This window comes from Artemia sp. Qi Xiang Cuo, chromosome 13 (genome assembly GCF_049724085.1).
Source record: "Artemia sp. Qi Xiang Cuo chromosome 13, ASM4972408v1, whole genome shotgun sequence".
NCBI lineage: Eukaryota > Metazoa > Arthropoda > Branchiopoda > Anostraca > Artemiidae > Artemia > Artemia sp. Qi Xiang Cuo.
This window is the reverse complement of record NC_142806.1, coordinates 41,592,296-41,615,117: the sequence shown is the minus strand read 5'-3', so window position 1 is coordinate 41,615,117 and position 22,822 is coordinate 41,592,296. Positions and strand designations below refer to the sequence as shown.

The window sequence follows — 22,822 nt, the reverse complement described above, 5'->3', positions numbered from 1 at the left end:
CAGTAATCGCTGTTAATTTTAAAAAAAAAAAAGAAAGTAAGGTAAAGAAATGTAAAGATATTACAAATCTCTTAAGTATAGAAGCTTGGGAAATGCCGTAGGATCACAAACAATGGAAGTAGCCATGCCGACTTGAAAATCGTATACTTAGCATTAATTCAAATTTTTCGCGTAAATTTAACGCAAGTAACATTACTTTTAAATGCAAGTAGCTATAACGACTTAAAAATTTTGTCCTAAGCATAAACTAACAAGGAAACGGATTAAAAACATGAAGGTAAAAGACGTTTAGTTGTGAAACTAGTTTACAACGTAGTCTCCTTTTAAATCATACATTTATTGTAGCACTGTACCAATTTGATAATCCCATATTCTCAGAACTTTGCCGCCTGAGACTTAAAACCGCTGATTCAAGCCTAAGTGCCGCTTCATATAATCAAATTGCTGCGAGCTACACCATTAGGTGTGATATAAAGTGGTGGTTTGGACTTGTAAGCTGATAACCCCTCAAAACTGAAACCTGGTCATGAAGTATCGAATGCGATTGGCCATGTTTGAGTCTGTGTTATGACAAACAAAATTTACCCAAGTTCTGAAAGAACTAGAATTCCCTCGAAGCTTGTTTTGAATTTTTTTTTCTCAGCTTTTATAACAGTTCGTATTAGTTTGTTGTTGTTAAACCTGTAGTTTGTTGTTAAACTTAGTTTGAGAAAATCCAGAGCTCACATACTTTTCGTGGAGTTTTTGTTCGCAGCTCAAATTTTAAAATTGTACAGCTTACTCCCAAGAACTGACATAAACCTCTCGTTAATATGGTTGGATGCGTAAGGCATCTTGTCAGAAACAATTTGATTCATCCTAATCACACCTTCAAGGATAAAGTATGTGACCTGCTTTTCTGGATGGCTCTCAACGGGATATACCCTTTCTTCTCTTCATGTATAGGCTTAAGAGTCAGATTTACCTGGGAATTTGGCGCGGTAAACTTGTCAAATGGTGTTGACAAACAAATATGCATCAGCTATCAGAAGAGCTGTCGTGTGAGACATAGTAACATGAAATATATTTATGTCGGCCTCATTGCCTCCTATCTAAAATTTCTAGACTTTTCTTTCATAGTGTTTGCGACTTTTTGCTTCACGAGAGAAACTTCAGTCAGACTTTGGTATTCCTCATTGGGATGACTCCAAAGCCTTTTTGTCTTTCCGTGTAGCTTATTTGGAATCTTGTGTTTTTTTAATTGGTATTTCACTTCATTTAGGAAGATCAATTAGCTACTTACAGCTTAACTGAAAAAGTGGAGAAAAAACCTCAAGGCATCTGGGAAAAAGAAGTAAAAGAAACATTTTACTAATGCGGTAATGTTTGCTAACAGAGAGGAATTGTTAGAAACCGGCTAAAATTCAAATTTATCAGTTTGGGCTATTGTTTTACACACTGATCTTGGTTTTTGTGACAACGGTCTAGTATTACTTTAAAGAGAATTGGAGAAATGAACTTTCCATAAAGAAATGATGCAACTTTTTAACGGAAGTAATTAGTATACAGAAAATATCACATTGACATTTGGATAAAAATGGTAATGCTAAAAAAATTAAAATGGGCATGTTTTTATATCGTTTCGGTAAAAGTGTATTTCTTCCTCTGGTTAGAAGTCCTTAGTTTCCCACTTTTGAAGCTAAGGCAAAGAAAAATACTTGTCAAAAAGAAAATTGTCAATTCTTAATACTAGTGAAGAACAAAATTTTTGACCTTTTCGTGTTTGCTTTGCTTTTTTTTTGCATGTCTGAAATTTGTATTTGAGTAATTAATAACTTAAAAAAAATACCTTTCATTTTATTATTTACGTGGTTCGGCAGGTAGGCTGAGCATTACCATTCACCTTGGACTAAAAATTGAATTAAATATTAGCATAGAAGCCGCTCACCAAGTCAAAATCGGGTAGAAATGCCCTAAAGTCGACACTTGTTGTTGATTTACCGGCAAATGCTGTTATAGAAATAAATCAGTTACTCCATCTTAGTATAATGTCTTGGTTAATGACTCTTTGATTTGTCATTCTTTATTGAGGTCACTGTTATCAGTTCTCTTGTGTGCTAATTGTCTTAAGGTGAACGCAAAATTTATTCTGTTTTATTTATAGATCTTTCGGGGTAACAGAGATGGCGATAGACCACATAGAAATAATTTTGATACGCCTATAGTTGCTCAATATGTACGAATCCGTCCTCTGCGTTGGCAAGATCGAATTTCGATGCGTGTTGAACTATATGGATGTCCTTACCGTAAGTGGATTCATAGTTTTTTAGATAGGTAGGCTAAATTCGTAGTTGCTTTAAAAAAATGAAATGGGCTCAAAAGATCCATTTTCAATATGTATTTTGTACTGACGTGACAAGTGAAATTACTGTCACTGTTTTCCAAGACTACACAGAGGCCTTTTCCCGTAATTAGTGTGAATTATACAAAGTCCTATTTAGCTTGTCCTAGATAATCTTATCTGAAAAAGATGCTTTTTCAGTAGAAGGGCTGGAAAAAGGAAATCTTACAAGAATTAGGAGTACGTGTGAATTTTCAATTATCCCAATTTGATTTTTAATCCAACGCATTGTCCTGTTGAAGTCATGATTAGAAGTTGTGACTCTTTTGTGTTCCATCCCTTCATCAGGTTAAAGTTTATCTGCTACTGGTATGAAATAGCCCCGACCACTCAAGTTGTTCATCCATTGACGCATTGTAGAACCGGTTTTTTCGTTAGTTTCTTTCAGTTTACCGTGAGACAAGAGACATAGAAGTGACAGAATAGATGGGAAATGTATAATAGATGGAAAATATATATTTAGGGCTATATATTTGCAAATTAGGGTTGGGGTGGGGATAAAGTGTTTGTGTGAAGTTAGAAGACAATTCTTACTTCATAATATGCAGAATAATTGTACCTAAGCATTAGGCATGCCGACCCGCTATACTTTATCCCCCCCCCCCTTATTTGCAAATATATTATCATACTTAGGTATATTTCATTAGGATTGAGCGTCAGAGAAACAGGTTCTACTTAGATGAAGAATATTAGGTCGGGGCTATATATCTATATATATATCATGCATTTACCGTTTACCAATTATTATTAACAACAGTGATTAAAGCTAGTCTGTTCACTTGTATGTTCTATTTTAGCTGCTCTGACTAAAGCAGAGAATTCACCTGTAAAAAAACTTGGAAATTTGAATCCGATGCAGCGATTGATTCGAAATTCCACACAGAAAACCCAGTTGGGATATAGAACCCTGACCTACTCAAAATTTTAAGGAATTTCATTCTAGATTTCTTGACTCTGAACGCAGATACTTCATAAAATCGGCTGGAGAAAACAAATGACCAAGTGGGGAGTGGCGGGCGCTGAAGAAAAAAACACAAATTAATCTCTTGAATAATCATTAGCTATATCTTTCAACTTCACAGAGAAAGCCCTCTTATTTTAATACATAAGTAGAGCAAAGGTGTGAAACCAGCAAAATAAGCCCGCATGCTCAGTCGGTAGAGCATCTTAGTCTCGGGGTCGCGAGTTCGAGTTTGACGCTAGGTGAGTCTTCCCAGCCACCTGGTAGTAATTATGTAAATGTGCCCTTATATTTCATACTGAAAATATTTTTGCAAATAGTGATTTCATTTTTTGCTTACAATTTTCTACCATAGACTGCTTGATCTCTTGCTTACAGAGAATAGGTATTGGTAGTTAAAAATTTGAAAATTATTTTGAAATTGGATAGACTTTAAATTTTAATCTGTATTTATTTGTATCATATATCACCCCCATTTTCGCCATAGTTATCGAGTTTTTGTTCTAGAGAATGACACTTTGTACTTCAACGGCCGAGCTTATGTGGAGCGGAACCTGACAGAAACCCCTATAGCATCTCGAAAGGACTCAATACGGTTTCGATTTAAGACGAACAGAGCTGATGGAATCATTCTGTATAGTCAAGGATCACAAAATGATTATTTGGCATTGCAACTTGTCAACAACAAATTGGTTTTAAATATTGACTTGGGTGAGTTACAACATCCTTTAATCCAAAACCAAAGACAAACGTAGAACTCTTGACTTGAAAAAAAGCCATGTGTCTCTCGTGTTTTTTCCCAAAAAATTGGCTGTAGAAACTTGGAGAAGAGAAGGGTTCATTATAATATGAATTGAAAGATGCGAGTGCTCTTGTAAAACATTGAAAGTGGTCAGGGGGCTACCATGCACCCCTCTTGTCCCTATTATTTCCATAGCACTCCCTGTAGCTTCAAATTGAATTCGATCGATATTTCTACATATGGATTTTACTCAGAATGACAAAAAAAAAATACAAAAACCGGGATAAGGGGGGAGGGGATAAAATCCCCACATAACTCCAGAGCCAAGGGAGCCAGAAGTGAATCTCCCCTCCTGTTCAAACCCAAAGTTTTTAGGAGAAATGTAGGAGTCAAAGAAGGTTAAATGATCACCATTTTTTCTTCCTTCGACGTTTTTGCACTGTGATAGGTTTGTAATAGTATTGGCTATCCACTGTCTCGCCATCAATATTACCAGAAAAAAATCTGGAAATTTAACTATCCGTTTTTTAAGATAGATACTCAATGACGCAGAATTAATTATTTCATTGAAATTAATCAGTTAACATGACTTACATTCCTGTTTTGCTCAATTCGGCTATCTAATCAACTTTTTCAGATTTCAAACTTTTTAATTTCGGAAAATTATAAGAAACATTTTTTTTGTTTTGATAAGAAATATTTACAATTGATAAGAAATTGTCAATAAGCTATTGGTGACTTCTGTCCTAATCATAATAAGAAACACAGTGCATAAGGAGGCAGACACAATGTTTTATTTATCTTCCTATTCTCAGATAACGACAGAAAGTTGTCCAGAATCAACACCTGTGTTAGTGTTTTAATGTTTTCTTGTGAGGAATTCTACGTTCAAAAACTCTGCCTGAGTCAGGCATGTACAGATAGCTGTGGTGGCACTTGTCCCATTGAAGCTTCATGGATTTTTTCGAATTTTTTGTCTAATTTGCTTATTTCTTCGTATTTTATCCTCTTTCCCTTCTCCCATTCTTGCGTAAATAAATTTCTATGTACGTGCCTTTTGGGGATTCTGCTTTAAAATTGACTATTTACAGCATTTCAAAGAAATACCTTTTCGTTATTGCTTTTACAATATCGAAGCACATTTTTATATACATGTGAATTGTATTGAGTACTGTGACTTAGTTTTAATATTTTAACGTTTAGAATTCTCTTTAATATTGAAGCTCATTTGAAGACAATTTAATAGTAAAATAAGTCTGCCTGTCAAACCGACTATCTAAAAAAAGAAAAAGAGACTTAGAAGCTCCTCCCGGATTTAGGTCATTAAATCTAATCGTTGTAATAACCTATCGTAATACTTGTGAATTGTACTGAGTATTGTGTCTTAGTTTTAATATTTTAACGTTTAGAATTCTCTTTAATATTGAAGCTCATTTGAAGACAATTTAATAGTAAAATAAGTCTGCCTGTCAAACCGACTATCTAAAAAAAGAAAAAGAGACTTAGAAGCTCCTCCCGGATTTAGGTCATTAAATCTAATCGTTGTAATAACCTATCGTAATACTTGTGAATTGTACTGAGTATTGTGGCTTAGTTTTAATATTTTAAGTGTTTAGAATTCTCTTTAATATTGACTCTTATTTAAAAACAATTTAATACTAAAATAACTCTGCCTGTCAAACAAACTATATAAAAAAAAGAAAAGAGACCTAGAAGTTCTTAATTGATTTAAGTCAGTAAAATCAATCAATGTAATAACCTGTCGAAAAAAAATTGGTTAAAGTATTTTTAAGAAAATTAACTTTCTTGGACTATCTCTTTATATCGAGTTCTATATGCATCTTGCATCTTTGTTCAAAGCTGATGAGCCCTTTTGAACATTTCAGTCGTCTTTTTTATAACTCCTGTTTCTATTTCTCTTGCTCAATGTTGCCTTCTATCTATTATTTCCTGAGGCTCACCACTTAGGCTTATTTTGCCTGTTTCTTATATTCCTAGCAAGTGTTTTTAGATTTGAGGTTTAATTAAATGAAAAGTTATAATGAAAAAAGACTTTCTCGTTCTTTCCAATTATACATTTTCAATTAGTTTTTCACTTTGTTTTAAAGGGTCAGGAGTGCCTACCACCCTGCAAGTTGGAAGTCTGCTTGATGACAGTCTCTGGCATGATGTCGAAATAGACCATAACCGACATACAATTTTATTCTCAGTTGACAGAGTTATTGTCAAACAAAAACTCATTGGAGACTTCAGTCGACTTGATCTCAATGAAAAGGTATTTTCATTCATTCACTGTCCCTTTGCTCCCCTCCTGTATTTAGGAGCTCACTTATAGATCGATAGATTTTATTTCGTACAAATATAATCAACCACAACAAATTAAATAGAGCCGACAGGGAGTTAATCTCGAAAGGAAGGCTAATAATTATTACAATGAGTTCAAGTACACCGAAAATGAAGATAAAGAAGATAAACCAACAAACATCATAACATATAGAAGAAGGACAAAGGAGGCTACCCCAGCATGGCAAAATCTAAAAATAATATTAAGAAACAAATTATCAAGAAGAATCACTCCGTCATCAAAGGTTAGTAATATATTCTACTAATTTAGTCTTTAAAAGTGATCGGCTATTAAGATTTTTAAATTTAGTATTTAATATAAGCCTATTTGCTATAGAAGAGATTTTGTATCTTATTGAAAATTTATCTGTTTCACAATTAATCAATGGGATTGCTCCAAAACGAGCCGACGAAGGCAGGCGTGAGCAAATAGGGGTGACAAGAATTTGTGATTCATAAAGCTAACTCGCCGGAGGCTGAATGTCATAATGCCAGAGCGATAATTGCAAATCCCTAAGATGATTCAGATTTAATATATGAAGAAATAAAAATAAAGTTTTTGTTTCACAAAGATTTTGAAGTCGTGCAGGACGATGAAAGAAAGTACCAAGGATTCCGACGGCTTTATTTTGCAATGTCTGGAGGGGTTTAAAATGATTAGGAAATGTATTTAGGTAAATAATGGGACAATATCTTAGGTATGATTCTATTAAAGAATGATAAAGAATTTTAATAATTGAAAAAGGAAAAACATACTTCAATCGATGTAAACATCCTAAATTTTGGGCTAATTTTATACGGAGTTGGTCAGAATCACTACGGAAACATAAAAGCTCATCAAGAATAATCCCCAAATATCTATATATCTTAACCCTTCTAATTCCACACCCAGAAACAACTAACTCATCAATCCCAACTTTAGCAACTCCTTGCTTAGATATCCCAAAATCCATAAATTCTATCTTAGATGGATTGAGAACTAAACGATTACTTTACAGTAATATTACTAGTGTGTGTGATTGACGTGACCGCACCTAATCATAACAAATAAACAGGGTCAAACTTCAAAGAAATGAAGACTTGCTTACACCAAGAAAGCATAACTTGGAATTATATTATTGCGAGTTAAATGTGAAGATGGCACAGTAACTGTGAACAAATCAAGAGAAAAGAAATAACTATTCAGTCTCAGAAGATTATACTTAACCTTGAATAGGAACTAATTAAAAGTAACTGCTAGTCCAACAGGAAGAATAATAATGTTAACTTTTGCAGAAGACTAACTGGGGAAAGAAGAAAACTTTTTAAAATAGGAAGCACCTTTTTTTGTTGCCTCTGAAGCGGAATTAAAAGAGATGCTGAAAGTATTGAAGTAAGTAAGTGTACAGTTACAGTGGCCGACTCAGAAAATAATCATGGGCGGGGGGCTGACCGGTGGTCCCTGGGCCAACCAACGGAAAACTTTAAAAATTCCTTAGAAAAACGGTATTTTAAGGCGTTACTTCAAGTTAATTTTAGCTCTTTGAATGCACGTTTTTAGTAGGGGCTAAGAAATAAATGATAAAACCGAGCAAGTTAAATAAGATTTAAAAACATAATATTTTTTTTTTTTTTGGGTTTTTTTTTTTGGGGGGGGGGGGGGTAAATCCATTTCATTTGGTGCATAATCCTAGAAATCACAGATGTGATTTCTAGGATTTGTGCTATAGTTTATAAATTAATGATATCCAATAAGACTAAATTGCATTTCCACAGTTAAAATTTTATATTACTTATTTATTGTTAATACGGTTGGTGGGGCCAGTGAGTTGCCTTATAAATAATTCTTGTTATTTTAAAATCTTACTGATTTTTTGGTTGCAAAAATAATATTGCTTCTTTTTTGCTTGGGTTTTTGTAGGATATTTTAAATGATACGCTAAAACCATGTCGTCATTATGGCCTCTGAAAAATTATTACGAGGCTTAAGATTTAATCTTTTATTTTCTGCAGGCTGTTTAAGGATGTTTCTCATCCTGAAACAGTCTTATTTTCTTTTTTGCGTGGGTTTTGTGTTTTTAGTAAAAAAGCTTATTTTTCAAAATTTTACCAGAAATATCAAGAATCGGTTTATTTGAGTTGCTTTTATACATATATGGTCACAACCTACAAAGTAATAATTTTAGTTCGTTTTAAGTTTCAGCCTCGATTTTTACTTCCATCTGAAAAACTTCTTTTTTTTATTAATTCTCTATTAGGAAACGAATTTTTAGCGATGTTTTCTTCTGCGATGATTTGTCTGAAATTTTGAGAAATTTCTTTTTTACGGTGAGTTTGCCTTCAACGAAAATTCCTTTTATTTTGTTTACATCTCTAAGAGGCGACTGGATGAGCTACGTAAATTTCGAAAAAATAGGATTTTAACGGGTGAATGCAACCAAAATACACCGAAATATGCCAGAAATTTTGTACTGCGTCATAAAATGTCCGAGTGTATAGCATTGTACCAGAACCTCTAAATAGTACCAAAAGCGATTAGGTTTTTCCGTGTTGATAATGCTGGCTATTATAGGTTTCAGCCCATGGTCCTCCAAGCTTGAGAGACGTATTCACATCTTTTTAAATACAGTGCAAGAAATGTCTAGTTATTCTAAAGTTTTGTACTATTGAATAACTCATTTTGCTTAATATGAAATTCCCTTAATTAAGAATATCTGGAAGTCTGAAGATCAAGCGGAAAAATGACCTAAGTTTTTGCACTTTAATTAGTTGGATACCCAGGTATATCAAAATCCAACAGAAAAAGGTTGCCGTAATTTTAGCCCCCATATTGTTTGTGTTAGGTTGCTCCTTGCACACGCGAGTTAACTCTGTTCTGGCTATTTACATATCTTCTTTGTCCAAATTAGTCGAAAATCTACTTGAGACGCGGACTCTCTGTCTTAGGCTTTTCATTATAAGAAGAGGTCGCTATTGGGGATCTTTTATGGACTCTCTGTCTTAGGCGTTTCATTATAAGAAGAGGTCGCTATTGGGGATCCTTTATAGACTCTCCGTCTTAGGCATTTCATTATGAGAAGAGGTCGCTATTGGAGATCCTTTATGGACTCTCCGTCTTAGGCATTTTATTATGAGAATAGGTCGCTATTGGAGATCCTTTATGGACTCTCAGTCTTAGGCGTTTCATTACTAGAAGAGGTTGCTATTGGGGATTTCTTTATGGATCTACATGATATTTTAATAGGATCTGTTTTATCTGAAGGGAGTGCAGATAACCATTATCCTAAGGGCCCCAAAAGATATCAGTCTCTCCCTGGTTATTACTTTTTGTGTAATTGACCCAAAACGATTCTGCTATTTTTGCTTTTTAAATGCATCTTTATTTATTTTCTTTTTGTTTATAAGATTCTATTCTGTATAATTTTATCTGAGGATTTATCTATTGGTCTTAGTGGTAAACCTGGTATGATGGCTTGTCTAAGAACTTTAACGTATGGATCAATTTGTCTATCATTCTGTTTCTTAATAGTTTCTTTTTTCCAGTTTTACATTGGCGGTGTTCCAAACGTACGAGAAGGGATGATAGTGTCCGAGAACTTTACTGGATGCATGGAAAATTTGTATTTCAACCATACAAACGTAATAAGAGCCGTTAAGGATCCTTTCAACTCGATATTTCACCAGTTTAAAAGGATTAGCACCCTGTATTCGTGTCCTGTAAGTCTGTGTAATTAATTTTCGTGGTATCCTCTTGTTCCATTTTTCTTTAATTTTAGATCCAGATAAGTTAGTTTCGGTAAGGCCAGCACAAACCGATATGGTATTTCGTTTGTCCCGTTTTTTCTAGAGCTCTATAATAAGACTATTTTTTTTAGTTCTGGTATGCTGATTAGTCGTTGTTAAAAAAAAATCAGGGATACTCTTATTTTTTTATTATTATTATTATTAAAGCTGTCAGTCTGTCTGTTTGTCTGACTTATCAAATGAAATAATATCCATATTTATTTTACTCATTCATGGAAAATGTCTCGGAGTTCTGCCTATTGACAGGTGTAAAAAGGATGAAGAAGATTGGTCTAAATGGTAGAAGTGATAGAAGTTTTTTTCATCACTTATGACTGCATAAATGTACAAGTTTTCAAATTGTTGTTTTGGGATAAGTTTAACGTTTTAGTGTAACGCCCAGAAACGTTTTATACGATCTTCAAAGGTGACTGTTTTTAGTGCCAGACGAAAAATTTACACATTGGATTTTTTTTTTTTTTCAAACATAAGCCAAATAACAACAAAAACATAGTAAAAGCCAAAGTACTTTTTAAAAAGAAAAATCATCCATAGATTTGATTATTGGCTTAGTTATCTTAAATAAATTCAGATTTTAAAATACGCGTTGGGACTTGGTTATCTTAAACGAACTGCATCTTTTTAATAGTAAAATGAAACTTTTCTTTATAATAATAATTTCTCCTGTTCAAGCTAAAACTGGTCATTGGTATATTGTGGCTGTGTTTACAGATCGTGTACAATGACCTGTTATCTGGGAGTTTCCATGCCTTGCATTTTCCTTAAAGAAGTTCAGTTTATGAAACTTATTGTAGCCCGTATTGTCTATTTTAGAGAGATCCAACAGTTCCTGTGACGTTTACTACGGCTAACTCTTATGCTCGACTCACCGGCTATGAAGCAATCGAAGCAATGACTGTGTCACTAGATTTTCGTACTTTTGAAGAAAATGGTCTACTTGTTTATCATCGATTCATGTCTCCTGGGTATTTCAAGGTTGGCTACTATTTTTTTTTTTTTTAATACAAAAAAAATGTCAACCCAATATTTTGGATTAAATCTATACTATATCTGAGACTAAGATACTATTTTAATCATAACATTACTTTAGCAAACTAAAAGACGAATATCTGCTTCTCAGACATGAAAACGTAAACAAATACGTACTCTTGCAGAAGTGGTCATAAAAGATTCCTTCTTTTAAGCATACTCTGGACGTGACTTCATTTGGATTTATATTAGTGAACTTCATGAATTAGGTTGTACAGGAAATGTTTATAAACGTATATTTTTGCCTATTTAAGAAGTTGAATAATGCCGGAAATTGCAACAACTGTGTTTAAATGTTTACATCTTCTGGATAATATAAGAATGGGAGGGGAATGTTATCACTTACGGGAGCCGGTGTTTACCCTGTGGAAAATACCCCCCGCGGCTGGTTGGTCTCCAATCACTTTTGACTTATAAAAAAGTACTAGAACTCTCAATTTCTGATTGAATAAGCACCATCTGAAGTTTCTGCGAACATGAGGTGGGACTGGGGATGAGGAAGGTAAAGTCCCCTTCTTATATAGAATAAATTCTGCTCATCTTGGGGTTTAATGTTACTCTTTACTTTCATAATAGCAGCGTCGACCAGACATATTCCCATAAATCAAGAGGGATTAAATTTCATGTGTTTGATGTATTTTGAAAAAAAATTGTCCCCCCCCCCCCTCGAAAAAACAACACCCCAATCAAAAGTCCTGGGCACAGCCCTGGGGATTATAAATCAATTTCTTCCTCCACCGTCCCTTTGTTTTCTCCCTTAGAACCAATTATTTATTTGTCTGCAGGTTCAATTAGAGTTGGGATGTTTTGGTATTGAAATGTACCCTTTGAGGCATCTCCTTCCCTCACTAGCTACAAAACAAACATAAAACCCCATTGTAGGTGCTGAAAGCCCTTATATGCAAATGTTTGAAATTGTAAATCTACAGAGAAATCTAAGACAGAGACATTTTTTTAGACCTTAAAAATATTTTGACTAGTTAGGGAGGGAGGGAGATGCCTCAAAGTGTGCATTTTAATGCCAAAACATCTCAACTCTCATTGAGTCTTAAGATAAATAAAGAATTACCTCTAAGAAAGAGACAAGAGGAGGGTGGAAGTAGAACTTGATTTATAATCCCCAGGGCCGTATTCAGCACTTTTGTTTGGAGCTCTATTTTTTCAGAAGGGGGAGGGACAAAAAAAAACTTCTAAAAACGCATCAAAAGTGTGAAATTGGTATTTAATCCCTCTGGATTTCTGTGAATATTTCTGGTCTACGCTTTTATTATGAAAGTAAGGGATAATACTAAACCCCAAAATGAGCAGAATTTATTCCGTATAGGAGGAGGGGGCACCCCTTTTCTTATCTCCTGCTCCGCCTCATGGTCGTAGAAACTTCGGAGGATGCTCATTCTATCAGAAATTGAGAATTCTAATTCTTTTTTAAGTCAACAGTGGTTGGAAATTAGCCAGCCATGGGGGGAGGGGGGTAAACGGTTAGACCCATCACTTACATAAGATAAGGACCGAGCTGTTCCTAGGTTTGGTGGCACCTGGAGGAAAATTAATTACTGTGTTCCACCCAGCCAGGACGCCCAGGACAAGTTGTACCCCCTCCCCTTTCAATGGCTCTGGATAAGGATAAAGGGGAGAGCATAGTCAACCATCACTCTATTAGTGTTTCTTATTAGTTCCTCTTGTTTTTTAAATCAATAAATTCTCGAATTTTGGACATTCGCCCGGGACAATTTCAGCCGAGATTCTTGAGTGGAAATGTGTCAAGTTTTGTGATGGTAGAATAAGTTGCCAGTCCTTGAGGCTAGGTATGTTGACTAAAAGAACGGTAATAATGACTTCAGTTTTTTTATCTTCAAAAAAGCAGGTCCTATCTTAATTGCTTGTGAGAAATCAAGACTGGAAACAAATTTTCAGCCTTTTTTTTATTTATTAATGCAATTATCACGAGACTAATAAAAGCAATAGCCCATATCAGCTCACTGCATTGATTAATTTTTTAAATAAGAAGAGTTCTGTCTTTTGCAGAAGTTCCAATTCTTTACCTAATAATTTTAGAGATTTTTATACTAAATTTTTATAATTTTCTGTTACTAACTTTTAATCACTTTCAGGAGTTTTACTACCGAACTAAGGTAACATGGCATGCTAAGAGTCCCCTTTAAGGAAAGGAAAATAATTATAAAATTAAAATATTTTTTGAGCTCTTAGTTAGAGAATATCAGGAATTTGGGTTTTTAATAATTGAAAGAATTGAAAGAATGAAGAATTTGTAATAGTAATGTTTGGAACTGGTGTCTCGTGGCTACCAACCGCAATGCATTGTAGCTTAATAGTCAGACTTTTTACCTGGACATTATTCCTATCAATTATTCCTATCTTATATGGACGCATAATTTCAAATTGGTACTTTTAAATTTTGCTTTTTATATTCCTAGTTTGTCAGATTTTAAGGATTATTACAAATTCTTTAACTTTACAAGTATACTGGTATTTAATTCCAGACTGAACAAGTTTATTTTTTTATAGAGTTTCTATCAGAGAAAAAAGACAGTTCTAAGCCTGCTTTTGAACATAAAAATAAAGAAACAAAAGGTAGCGATGGTAGCAGTAGTTGAAAGAACTTTTTTGGGGGTGGGGGAGGGTCTTTAAATAGGTTTTGAGCCGGTTCTGTAGTTCCTCCTCAAACCTATATAATACAGTTGCTAACAGTTTTCCGGGGGTGGGGAATAATTCCTAAAATAAATTGCTGACTTTTTTCTCTTTTTTTCGTACAGGTCAAGTGTTTCTCAAAGTAAATAATTTCTGAGACCACACTGGCTAATCATGATAAAACAAACAAATAGTTAAAAAGAAAAAAACGAGGATTATACAAGCCAATGAAAAGTTTTTCATTGGCTTTTCACAATACAGTGAAAAACGAAATTTTTCACTGGCTTGTATAATCCTCGTTTTTCTCTTTTTAACTATTTTTTTTTTTTTCAAAGTATGTGCTTCCCTGACCCTTTGGGCTCTGCGGCAGACTTTCAGAGATCCTCCGGCTTTACTCTTTACTTGTTTATCTTAAATTCTTTGGATTTGTCTGACAATCACGGTAAAACCAAGAATGAGAATACAAATGGGTATAATCAGAAACATAATCATCGCCCCTTCGTAAGCTAATGTTTTATTTTAGCTCTATTTGGAACGAGGCAAGTTAAAAGTCCAGATAGTTGCTGAACAGTCACCAAAGATAATACTTGATAACTTTGCACAAGTATTTAATGATGGCCTCTGGCATGCAGTGACACTTCAAATTGGTAGGAATTCAGTAAAACTAACAGTTGATGGTACTACGGCCAAAACTACCCGGTTTTTGTCAGTACGTTCTGGAGGCATTTACTTTATTGGAGGTGAGTTTTAATATTATTTTGAAAACGTGAGCAAATCTTTGTATTTTGCGTGGCTTTATTGTTGATACATCGGACATTTGATCGGGGTTGTGGTCTCCATCCATCTTTTGCTGCTCGTGAAAAGTAATACGCCTTATTTCAGTAGATATTAAATTTGAGAGGCGTATTTATTTTGATGCAAAATTTTGAACTTTGTAAATAGAATGTCCTTCGTTATTAAGAATTTTAGAACATATAAACTGTTTATTTTGTGTGGACTTTGCAGACTGTTAGGAAAATCATGCGCCACTGCGTGACATTTATCGTTACAACCATAAAATAGCATTTCCAGCTGTTTTGATATTTCTAAATCGACTCTCCATCAAACATTTACCAGGCTCAGAAAATATGAATCTGGCATGCCATTCTCTGAAATTTTATTACCGTCAGCTAAGGCACGGATACCCCTTTAGGAAAAAAAAGTGATTGCATAGAAAAACATTAACCTCTGTTTATCTAATATATATTTACAAAATCGAACTTGATTTAACCGATTTCTATCTGTGCATTCTATAGGTATCTATTTTATTGGGGGTAAGCTGTAATGTCATTTGGGGGGGGGCATTCAACTGTTTCAACTGCATTTAACTGCTGTTTTTTTGTGTTTTTTTAGAGCTTCCGAGAGAGCTTCATTGTATAAAAACAAAACAAAAATCTGATATAGCCAATTAAAGAAAATCTTAACAGTAACAGTAAAACTGGGTTTATTTAAAAACAAAGTATACATCTTCGATTCCCTGAAGCAAACTTGTACCGGAGAAAACCCTCTTAATAAATCAAAAAACCAAAAAAAAAAAACACACACACACACACAAAAATCATAATTAGAGCTCAACTTACCGGACCCGAAAACCACCGAACCTCCAAACAGCACCCATCAAATTTATAATAATTATATTCATATTCAACTGCAGCTTATCTGCCAGTCATCCTATTGCCATGTTGTAACCGCTAACCGTAAAATTGAAACATTTTTAAAAAGTAAAAGATTTCATCATTTTGATGTTGTTTCGGTTGGTACACGCAATATCTGTCCCTTGTGATCAATTCGGCGCTAAGATACCTATTAAGATTTGATTACATTTTATCAAAGAGTTTAAGAGTGGTCGTAGCCTAAGAAGCCATTGCCCCTAAGCTCTCTTGATTGTTACAAAAAAGGTAGTTTGCAGACTTTATGGGGTTCTTTTCGTCCTTTAAACAATTGAGCCGTGAAAAAGCAGCCCTTGTCAGTATATTTCGTTGTACTACGTACAATTGTCCATGATTGTCTATGACAAATGCATTTTCCCAGAAGGCGTCGTATAATTTTGAGGACTAACCTCTCGAATATATTTTCAATTGTTAACACAGACAGTTAACCCTATTCTATTTCGTAGTGCTAAACTAGTAGTGACCGTCTGTGCATATCTCTGCAGAAATACCCCACAAAATTTAAGGAAAAAGAATTTACTGATTGCTTAATAAATGATTGGTTGTGGCGTCAGACGCAACCTAGTAAAGAACGAACTCTAACTCGTAGTAATCGAAAATTGAAAAACCTATTTTGAAATAAAAACTGTCAAATGAGGAAAAATCGTCATTTGAAGCTGATTCAGGAAGATAACTTTTATTTTGGCTAATTTTATTGGTGAAAAGTTCTTACGAAAATAAATTTATGAGAATTTCGAATCCATAGAAAATGTTGTCGTACGGCAATGAAAAGTGTATCATTCCAATCAACATATAGCAGAAAACCCCATATAGAAGAATTCCAGTCCCCTATCTTGAGCAACACAGAAAATCCCCTTTTTTGCATGGGAAGCGCTGATGCTTCCCTTTTCTTTTCTTTCTTTTTATATTCAAAATCAACCATAGAATAGTTCTCGTTTGAAACCAATGCTTACTTTTACGAATTGGGAGATATGTTCACCTCTAGGTTGGAGTTAGTATTATTTGATTTACAATGATCAAGTAGGTAGCTATTGGTGTAAAAAGATGCGGAATGTCTGGGACATGGAATAAAGGGGGAAGGAAAGAGTAAGATGCTGGGTACCTGGTTAATTTTAAATAGATATGTGCTAGAACTGTGGCACGAGAAACGGACTTTGTCACAACCATTTGATGGTTATACTAGAATATATCTGGATGAAGAAATAACTACTTTCTCGAATTTTAACGTTAAGATTTGCATTTTACAAGGAGTGTCTGGAAGGGGCGATGCTTTAAAAATAGGTTTGTTCAAAAAGATTACATTTTTGATTTCCTAGAGGAGTTTCAAGCCCTCTCCTTATTCGCTTCCTCTATGGGTACCCTTGCGTGTAGGTGTTAAAAGAGTGTGTTATAAAAAAGGAGTTATTCTTTTGTGTGTCACTTTTTTAACGAATTGTCTCTCTCTTTGGTAGAAAAAAAGGAAAAAAAAAATTAGAATAGGTATACGAAAGGAAAGCAGCTAATATTTCGGGGATTTTTAGGAAGTGATAAACGTAGAGGTAGGTGAGAAATATGATCGTTTGACAGCCTAAAATCTCATTTTTTTTCCCTACAAATTCCATCAGGCATATATGGGTTTGCACCAAGGCCGTATCATGGGGGGGTTGTATTATGGGGTTTGGGCCCACCCCCGAAATGTTTGTCCGACTCGTAGAAACGTAACAAAAATGAATATAAGCAAATTGTTAGCAAATCGTTGATGTGTTTATAAAGTTTTATCCCCCCCCCCCCTCTTCCCGAAAAAAAAATCCTGGATACGGCCCTGGTTTGTGCCCATAGAAATGGCGAGTTTTTACTATTTTGCGGTAATCTTTACACAATTCGTATATTTTGAAGTGTTTGGCGAATCTACCCCCCTTCCCCTTCCCTACCCTCGAATAAATCCCACTAGTCAAGTGTTCCTTATGTGAATGCTAATGAATAGCCATCTTAATACTCTATATAATATCTGGTCATTATTTAGGAGGTCATTCAAGTTCAATTGGTTTTGTTGGATGTCTTCGAAGTATTAACGTAGATGGTAATTTCAAGAGCCCTCTAAACTGGAAAGACAATGAATACACCAAAGATGACATTATCTTCGATACTTGTCACATGATTGATAGATGCGATCCCAATCCTTGTGAGCATGGAGGCATTTGCAGGCAATCGTCAAGTAGTTTTACCTGTAATTGCACTAATTCTGGCTATACTGGGGCTGTTTGTCACACTGGTAAGATCTTGCTGTTTTTGTTCTTTGTTTTTTTTTTGTTGTTTTTTTTTTTGGGGGGGGGGGGTATTCCGTTATGTGGAAAGTGATTGTTGATGTGGTGAAACTATTGATATTATTTAACTTGTATTGATTAAACCTCGTTAAAAAAAAATGTTTCATAACCAAATGGCAGAATTGAGGCAGAATTTTATATCAAAACTTGGTACTTACCAAAACTTGAATAGGATCACAAAATTAGCACCAACTTTTAAGTTTTGGTAAGCGGTAAGTCCCTAAGTTTTGAAACCCCCTAAATTTCTTCCCTCTTCTAGTCTTTGAGGCAGAATTTTTTTTATTTTTGTAATATTGACCAGTTAAAAATAAACAAATTAAAAAAGAAGGTAGTGTAGTTGAGTAACCTGAATGTAAATAGATGGACTGGCGATTAGGATTCGCGTCTTTTGTTGTAGCTTACCAAAACGGTACTTACCAAAACTTGAATAGGGTCATAAAATAGGAAAATAAAAGGGACTTACCAAAACTTGAATAGGATCACAAAATTATCGTCTAGTTTTAAGTTTTGGTAAGCGGTAAGTCCCTATGTTTTGAAAGCCCCTAAATTTCTTCTCTCTTCTAGTCTCCCCCCTCTCAACAATTACTGCTCTCATAGCTTACTAAAAAAGCAAACAAACATTTGAGTTATGCATATACATAAGATTCACACATAAGGTCTTTGTCGCGAAGCCTCTCCCGCCACATAGCACTTCTGTACATAATTTCTAATTTAACAAAGTATATGTCATTGAAACAAAAGAAAAAAAAGCATAATGTAAGACGTCTTAAATGATGACTAAGGGGCCCTCTCCATCGATAGTGACATCTTATAGAAGGTATTAGCAAAAGAAAACAAAGTTTAAGTTGCATAGTGCTGTGCAGAACTGCTATATGGCAGCACTTCTAAGTGAAAAAGCAGAAATCAGTTATCTTTTTAGTTCGAGTTATTTATTGAATAATCTATTGTTTAAATTATCATCATGACAGCGACAAAGCATGTAAATAATAGTGGAATATTTTTACCTGGTTTTTCAATATTCCTACTTAGTTATAAAATATTACTACAAATAGAACCCTATAAGTAAAAGCTGATGAAAAGGTGAAAACTAATAAATTCAAAAACTTTCCATGAGAGCCCATGAAATGGCAAAACAAAAACAAAAGACTTTCCATTGTTTTTAAGTCTCTTATCTCTAGTTTTTACTCTTGTCACGGGCGGTAGAAAGTTTCTTAATTTTTACTTTTCATCCCTTCACCTGCTTTTCTTGGTTTTAGTATTTAATTTAGTTACACTCTAGTGCAAATAAGTAATTTGTTTCCTTTTATGTAAATATGATACCGTGAATATCCGAAACTGGTGAATGTCGTCATTCACCAGTGAATGTCTGAAATACGTTTTTTCCTTCTTGGATTTATTCAGCTTTGCCAGGCAACTTTTCCAGTTTTATGCAAGGTTTGATGGTGACAGGTTAGGTTAGGTTAATAACCATTTCTGATATTTATAACCTAATTTAATCTAACCTAGCCGAACTTTAACTTTTACCATCAAAGCTTGCATAAGACTGAAAAAGCTGATTCGCAAAGCCAATTGAATCCAAGCAGAAAAAAAGGAATTTTGGATATTCGCCGGTGAATGTCGACATTCATCAGTTTTCGGACATTCACAGTAACAAGTGTATTGATTTATATAAAATGATTTCTTGACAAAGTAGATTTAGACAAAAAAAAACTTGTGTCAATTTCTGCCTATCATTTATTTTTTACTTATATCTTAATTTTTTTTTATAAAGTTTCCAAAGAAGGAATAAACATAAAAATATTTTTAGATCAGAGCAGTATTTGAAGCTATTAACACCAAATTTGGGTTTCTCAAAATAGGATAAAGATAGAATAATATCCAAGTCATGTATGTATACGAAAAAACGAAGGTGGGGACATTGAATAACGTATAAATTAAAAACACAAGAGTTCTAAACGAAAGAAATAAATTAATAAGTTGGTAAAACTATGCCTGATTCCAAAGTGAATTTTAAATTAAAGCTTATATTTAAAGGATGAATTGAATTCTAGCCTCTCATCCGACAATTATAGAATAAAACTTCCTTTCTATCCTTTAGTTTCTGGTGAATGAGAGTACAAATAGGGACTTTTTTAAGTTTATTGTTCTTCGTGGAAGATGACTTATTATAGTTAACGCTGTTATTTTATTTATTTATTTTTAAGAGGTCATTATATTGAAAAGATTTTTTGTAGAAAGTGGGAAAAGGACCACTCAATTTGGAATTTTAGTTCTAGTGTTTCTAAGAATTAAAATTAATCAAAAGACAACCTGATGCTCATGTGCTCCCCAGTTGTCTCCGTAACCGCATGGAACTGGATTAGATAATCAAGATAATTATTTTGTATCAAAAGGTAAAAAAATATGTCTCAGTGGTGACAGAATAAGTCCTAGAGGTAAAGGTCTCAAATCTATGTAAATTGATTGGATTACATAAAGTAAATCCATGGCCCCTCCGACAATTCCTCCCTCCTGCAACTTGGCACGCAGAGGTATACTGTAACTCTTTCAATTCATGTTCGTCAAGGATTATTTATGACATGGCCCTCAGTAGCTAAATATAAATGGTTGGTTCTCGTTCAAATCGCTTTTTTTTTCAAAGATACTAAATACAAATTTCACACGATTTTGACTAAAATGTCTCTTAGCTTTTTGATTATTCAACCTCATGATCTTCTTTATATTACGGTGTGATTAAATTTTTTTATAAAATCCTTAGGTACTCTCCCTTTATCAAAATTTATTTTCATAATTTTCTGTATCGCATCTCCAACCTATCCATCATATTTCAAGAACTCATCAGTAGCCGTGTACTTTTCGATCCTTTTAATATCTATTCTAACTTTTTAGATGATAAATATCCCTTGACTTCCAAGCTACTAAACTTTTCTTGCTATTTTCTACATCATTCTCTACAATCATATCACGGTTTGACACTCCGTCAAAGTTTTGCGGTGCATCTATAATCTCAGACTGGTTCGGACGGACTGAACCCTAATTTCTTAATATCTCAATTCAAAATAACACTATTATACCATTTAACTATTATACCATTTGAGTTCATAGTTAGTTTATTTGATGAAATTTGCTACAAAAAAACTTCAACATTGTATCCCCCATAAAGCTCCATGGTCAGGAAGAAACAGGAGAAGAAACCAATTATAGAAGTATACCAATAAAAAAAAATATGAAGAAAAAAAATTAATTTCCCACCCCGAAAATCCCCAAAACCAGGTTAGTAGCGCATGATTGCAAACCAATCAATCAATAATACTCAAATAAGTGCTAACTTTCAGTTTCTTAGAAACTTTATCTATAGCCGCCATTTCATCTCTCCTTTAACAGCCTTATGCTTAATTCTTTAATACCCCTTTACTTCCGACAGTGGCGACAATTATTTTGGTTTTCTTTTAGACGCTAGAAACTCTAGAAATCTACTTCAACTTTGGTTGTACATACAGAATATATATTTTGCAAGAAATATTAGCTCAAGTAGAATTTGTCATTGAAGACAAGTAGGACGGCCATTTTTCATCCTATTGTTGTTGTTTTTTAACACAGTTTGTGGCGACAAGCATGTCAAAAGTACCCGACGTGAATCTCGCTTCATCTCTAATATCTAGATGTTCATTATTTGAATATCTCGTTGATTTCAGGATTTCCAGAATTTAATCGCTAAATATCTGGCATCCAAAGGTAACTGGTTTAAACCAGTTTTTTATTTTGATTTAGTTTTTAGTTTCCCTGGTTTTAGTTTTATGCATAGGCTTAAGATACTGTTTATTTGTTGTACCTTAAAATCCATTGTTCTTTTAAATATTCAGTTGTTCCATGTTTTTTGCTTTTTTTAGCTGCATACCCATTGTCTTGTCAAAACTACCGCCAGAATGGAGCTTCAAATGGTCGCTCGGAGTATTTTATTGACATTGATGGGAGTGGCATTCTACCCGCATTTCCTGTAACATGCGAAATTTTAAGTAAGTAGCCTCACTTGTATCTTGCACTCTGTCTGCATGAATGCCCCCATCCACCTTTCAAGATAAATTCAAAGAACTCCTCAAAGGAACAGTGGGAACTGGTGCCCATGTCTTAAAAACCCATCAATGCCATGCCATCTAGTGTTTAGTGTTTCTTGGGGTTTTCTTTTTCAAGCTTCGAATTTTTTTTTTTTTTTTTTTTTTTTTTTTAGAAACTGAGATCAAACGCTTATTTCTACACTATTTTGCGAATTATACTATTTAAACTAATTCTGGCCTATTATTAAGCTCCGAAACAAATGCCAAGAAGTGCCAAACGCTAAATGGTGTTGTTGTAGAGACTAGTGGTAGTTTTCACTCTTGCAGGTTACCAGTACTCTTTGCGTCAGACCTTTGGGAGGATGGGAGGGGTCATAAGATAATTCCGGGAGTGGTAAAACTTGAAAAAGGTGCATTTTAGGGCACTTTTCCCGGAGTACCCCGGTATTTGCCTGGTTAATTTATGTGCTTCAACACGCCTATGAAATCAGGTTTGTTGCTGAAACTCGGGGTTGTTACTTAATTAGGGGGGGGGGGCAGCCATAACTGGGACAAAAAATCTTCCTTTGGGTATTGTTTGAGTGCTGATGAAACTATCTAAACGCTTTGAAAACCAACCGATAGCCTAAACATTCTAGTTTCTCCATTTATTTTTACAGATTTTTAGCCCTCTTACTTTATTTGAAACTGGCAAAATTCTAGTGTCAGTCAGTTTGTCCCAGTTATCCCGATACCCTCCATAACTGGGACACAGTGATGGGGTAAACTGGGACATATTGTCATCTCAAGGGTAGGTGCATGTTTTCTTACTTTTTTTTACTGAAATTTCGAACATAAACGTATAAAAGTAAGCAATATTCAAAAACAT

The 22,822-nt window shown here is 34.3% G+C and overlaps 1 protein-coding gene across 3 annotated transcripts in view; it reads left to right on the top strand.

Moving 5' to 3' along the window:
• Positions 1-22,822, top strand: part of Nrx-IV (neurexin-4) — an 89,133-nt gene that overhangs the window by 36,567 nt on the left and 29,744 nt on the right. For all 3 annotated transcript variants that reach the window (XM_089099397.1, XM_089099396.1, XM_089099395.1), the window contains 8 exons: positions 2,144-2,285; positions 3,849-4,052; positions 6,192-6,358; positions 9,949-10,122; positions 11,023-11,184; positions 14,411-14,627; positions 17,599-17,847; positions 21,790-21,915. In XM_089099397.1, coding sequence (XP_088955523.1) covers positions 2,144-2,285; positions 3,849-4,052; positions 6,192-6,358; positions 9,949-10,122; positions 11,023-11,184; positions 14,411-14,627; positions 17,599-17,847; positions 21,790-21,915 — 1,441 coding nt within the window. The remainder of the gene's footprint in view (positions 1-2,143; positions 2,286-3,848; positions 4,053-6,191; positions 6,359-9,948; positions 10,123-11,022; positions 11,185-14,410; positions 14,628-17,598; positions 17,848-21,789; positions 21,916-22,822) is intronic.